General features: G+C 42.2%; 1 protein-coding gene across 1 annotated transcript in view; it reads right to left on the bottom strand.

The window, feature by feature from the left end:
• The window catches only part of adss2 (adenylosuccinate synthase 2), a 10596-nt gene extending 5840 nt beyond the window's left edge, over nucleotides 1–4756 (bottom strand). Inside the window, exons 1-2 of the mRNA XM_068741635.1 lie at nucleotides 4681–4756; nucleotides 1070–1142 (exon numbers count right to left, since the gene is read on the bottom strand). Coding sequence (XP_068597736.1) covers nucleotides 1070–1142; nucleotides 4681–4756 — 149 coding nt within the window. The remainder of the gene's footprint in view (nucleotides 1–1069; nucleotides 1143–4680) is intronic.
• Nucleotides 4757–4977: the final 221 nt, after the last annotated feature.

The raw sequence follows: 4977 nt of genomic DNA, 5'->3' as shown, positions 1-4977 counted from the left end.
TGACTGAAAATAAATCTGTTTTCAAACACGGCCAATATTCTCACGATGGAGTCATTATCAAAATCAAATGTTTTCTAAAACCAAGAAATAAATCAGTAAATAAAGTTAAGTGGAAATTATATAAAACCATTTTTTACACAACATATAATTAAGGCTGAATTTGTATGTGGGGTCAATAAACAGAAAACATTTGAAAATCATATTCAGACATATTTGAAAGAAAAATGCTACATGACAAAACTAGTCGGTTAAATGACATTTTTTAAGAGGAAGACCTCAGTCACAGAGAGATGCTAGTGATTTTCTATCTAATATGACTTCATATCAGAACATTAGCCTGTCAATGCACATAATCTATCGCATAGGCAGCAACAACACTTGTTCAACTTTCTGGAATCTCACATTTCAAATTCTTACAGAAAAACACAACTGTGTTTTGAACTGTTTTTGTGTTTGAGAAGTCATATTTGTTTCTTTGTGGTGAAAACATGCGATACAACAACAGGATGCATAATCAAAAACCAGTTGTCAACCATAGCAACAGGACTACTGTTGCATATCAGAATCATGCGCAGAAGAGAAATACATTTCTTCCGCTTTCCATTTCCATTTACTTCCACTGACTATTCAAATTCACACCTTACCCCCCGGAGTCACGGCACAGAACAAAAAACTCTGTAAACACAAAGATAACATGTTGAACATTCTTGTGGGAATCATGCTGTGTTTTTTAAATGTCCCTTTTTTGTTCTAAATGTTTTGGTATTTACTCAGTAATTATCCATGCTTTAATTCTCATAATCTAAATGTAAAATACCCTGAGGAAATATGATTGTTTACTGAATTTCACTGCTCCAAGACTCTTATCAATTACTTCCAAACAATTTTATCTTTTCCCCACAAACAGAACCCCCCCAGCTCAGAATAAAGTTTGCAGCAGAATAAAAGCAGATATAACATCATCTATTCATTCATTCGTCTTCTTGGCGATGAGGAGATGATCTGGATACACTGGATCATTGTAAAAGTATTACTGTGACTGTTGAAATATCAGCTGTTGACATCTCACCCTACACCTCCCCATTCCTGCTCACCAGTCTCAGCAGAGTCATTGGCCACCACCACCACCAGTGTGGGGGCAACTACGGGAGAGAGAGGGAGAGAGATAGAGAGGGGGGGAGATATAGAGAGAGTGAGAGAGAGAGAGAGAAAGAGAGAGAGAGAAAGAAAGAGAGAGAGAGAAAGAGAGCGAGAAAGAGAAAGAGCCCGAGAGCGAGCGAGAGAGGGAGAGAGATAGAGAGGGTGGGAGATATAGAGAGAGATAGAGCGAGAGAGAGAGTGCAGGTCCACCGTATCTGGCTGTTTCTGGTTGCAGCTTTGTGTCCCATCAAAGGCCCTGAGCAAAGAGACATGAGCCTTAATTGTTGTGCTTTATCTGAGGGATAAAGACGGGATAGGCATCAATTTAGAACTCCTTTATTAGACCTACAAAGTGTGACAGACTGACACAGAGAGGCAGAGAGCGGAAAGGAAGATGGAATGAAAGAGGAGAAGGCAGGAGAGACGAGGACGCGAGGGGACGTGGATGGAGGTGCATTTGATGAGGCAGAGAGGAACAGAAGAGTCAGCGGAAACAGAACCAGATGAAATTGCTCCTCTGTTGAAGGAGAAAGGAAAATTAGTCCCACTGCCACATTTAAAATATAAAAAGCCCTGGATGTTTCGCAAAAATCCCAAATACTGTCAAATTTGTGGGGAAAAAAATCATAAGAAAAAATGTATCAGTATTCAGGGCTCAACTTAAAAAATGTAAAAAGTTGCAGAATCCTTATTGGACTTCACTGCCTGCAATCATAAAAAAAAAAAAATCCTCATTAATTACAACACTGGCTTCTTTCTGCGACACAAAGTTTAAATACTTTAGTCGTGAAATCGGTCATCAATCAAATCAAATGTTTGTTATGAAGCGCAGATGTTTGCCAAGTAAGTTTCAGAGTGAAACGGCTCTCCTCGACATTTTGAAGGATTCCCTGAATTTAAATGTTTGCAGAGTGAAGAGTTGGATATTTGTTGGGGTTTTATGTTTTGTTTTATGGTATTTTAAGGATTTGTGTCGAGTGAGGATTCACTGGCTGCTCACTTCCCCTGCACTCCACAGCTTGTTAATGTGACGGGATAATGTTGGCCTCCTTCTATTACATCTGAACTAATGCGCTCCTCTGATTACTCTGTGGTGATATGAGGACTGTAAAACAAAAGCTTAGCATCATTTCCAATCTGTCCTTTACACAACACGCTAATGACATCATTTAGTGTTTTGTTGTTGTTGTTGTTTTTTTTGTTTTGCTGCTGAACGGATTTCCATGAAACTTGGGAGGATGAGTCTTGGGCAAGAACAGATCTCCACCCCCTTTCTTCACATCACAGAATGGGCTATTTAAGGTTTTGGCATCTATGTAACTTGTGCAAGAAGGTACAAGGTCTTCTGAATTATTTTCTAGTTATAAATGTAAGTGAGTGCGTCTTGACTGATGAAGGACAAAGGCAAAGATAACTCCTCTATTCCACCGAAGAGGCATGAGACCACTTGTTGGGTTCACAGTCTCTATGCTGCACTGTCATTCCCACAAATCAAACACACTCTAATCAGTTCACACACTACTGTGAGACCCCGTCCCTCTCTTCTTCTCTCCTCCCCTGACATAAATATATGAGTGTTTTTATGTGCGCAGTGAAAAGGTGCCGCTGAGTTAAGTGGCCTTGTTGTATTCTGCTTTAAGCTCTAAGGGCTTCCAGTGGGGGGTGGTGGTGGATGAGAAGGGTTGGTTGTGGCAGTGGTGGTGGGGGGGGTAGGGTGGATGAAGGGGAGGCCTGCAGCACCATGCCTAATCCGCCTTTCTCGCCAGGGTCAAGACTTTCTGTCTGGGTCCGTGGTGCTCCCTGCCACCGAAGACTCTCCCATTCACGCTCACAATGTCCCTGTCAGTCCCGACAACACTTCCTGCCTCTGCTGGCTCCAGCCCTCGCAGGGATACACAATATTTCACAGCTCCCAACAATGGCCTGTCTGCCTGCACCCACCATATGGTTACTATGGGCCACAATATTGACACACATCACTAATTATTCAATGAGCTGAGAGAGAGAAAGAAGGAGCGGAGGAGGCCGTCTGCTAGTTTGGTTTTCTCTGTCTCTGGAATGGAATGTTAGATTGCACCCTGTGTGTGTGTGTGTGTGTGTGTGTGTGTGTGCATTTATTTTGGCAACAAGGTATATGTATTTGTCTGACTGGGGGGGGGGGGGTTCTAAATTGTGTGACCAGGAGGACATGAGGGCTCACTGTCTCCAGGCATCCAGCACAGCAACCCTCTGCCCAACATATGTCTCTTATTATTACTGGTGCTTCCTAATGGCACAGGAAATTATATACTGTAATGGCAATAAATGATGTGCATCTTTTCTTTTTTTTTATGTTTCAGATGAAAAGAAAACTGAAGAAAATAAAGCATTAAGCAAAACATTTAATCAGTCTACAATCTGTGGTTGTTTAGAATGCTTTCTATTCATCAAACCGATCATTTAATTCTTCTGCAAGAGAGAAGACGCTGACTGAGACCGATTATGTTACTTTACTTATCCAGACTGTTATTAATGCATGTTAACGTGATAAGTCATTACATTTCCCTGCGTGAGAGATGCTCTTGTTATGAAGCAATGATGTCTTAGCTGGAGAACCATGCAAAGAATTTTCGAGATTTGGATGTAGGGTGCAAAAAATACACAAGATTTAGAAATCCTACAACAACCAGAATGCAGCAGGTGAAGACACTTGCTAGAGCAGTACATTAAAGCATTTTATGAACTGACTTCCACGCGCTTTGAGTTCATGGAAAAGGTCATAAAACAAGGAACAGTTTCCTTCTTCTGATTTATGTTTCCTGCCTGTTACAGTAAAACAAACATTTTTTTTTAATGTTCTTACCCTGGAAAATCAGCCAATTATCTGCTGTCTGCTCTGTTGTGAAATGATTCTTTGCTTGTTTAATTGAGCTTCAGCGTATTATTATGGTTTACCTAATTGTCAATCTATGAAACACTAAAATATTATTTTCATTTCATCACAGCCTCGGTAGGAGGGAAGCTTGTTTTTGAAATGCTTGTTCTTCTCAAATCTTAGAATTCAGATCTAGTTAATTTAACATTCACACATGTATGAGTTAATTAAATTAAGTCAATTATAACGATCAATTTAATGTTGCGGGCAGCACGGTGGCACAGTTGGTGGCGCTATTGCCTCACAGTAAGAAGGTCACAGGTTCAAAACCCAACCTGCGTGGGTTCTCTTCGGGTTCTCTGGCTTCCTCCCACCACCAAAAACATGCAGCTATAGGTTGTTATGCTAAATTATCCATAGGTGTGAGTCTGTGTGCGGCCCTGCGATGAACTGGTGGCTTGTCCAGGGTGTATCCCGCCTCTCATCCGTAGACTGCTGATATGCTGTGTTATTCCCCTTTACACAGTCTGTTAAAGGTAATCTATAACCTGATCTAGAGGTTGTTTCATCATTGAAGGTGAACTGGATGAGCAAAGAATTGCATCGTCACTGCCTGCTGCTTGACATTTGATATAAATGGAATAGAAATGCCCCTCCCTCAGCGTCTTCTCAAGAAGAACCCTAACCCTTGTGGAAGCCCCAGCATGGCCCATCCAGGCTGCCCCCTGAGTGGTGGGAATGCAGGCCTGTGCAGCAGGCCATGACAGGCCCATGTTGGGACGGGCCTCGGCGCGCCACTCCACACAGCAATTGATTGACAGCCCTCACTGAGGGGGGGTGGGATTCCTCGTCCGTCAGTTAAAGTACTGCTGAGATGAAGACGAGGCATCGTGGATGTGTGACGTGCTGCGGGTCGGCGTTTCCTCCTCTCTGCTCTCCCAGGCTCTGAGCAACGAGATAAAGTTAGCTTGTTGGCTGAGGGT

Source organism: Brachionichthys hirsutus, chromosome 7 (assembly GCF_040956055.1).
Source record: "Brachionichthys hirsutus isolate HB-005 chromosome 7, CSIRO-AGI_Bhir_v1, whole genome shotgun sequence".
Taxonomy (NCBI): Eukaryota; Metazoa; Chordata; class Actinopteri; order Lophiiformes; family Brachionichthyidae; genus Brachionichthys; species Brachionichthys hirsutus.
This window is presented reverse-complemented; position numbering and strand designations above follow the sequence as displayed.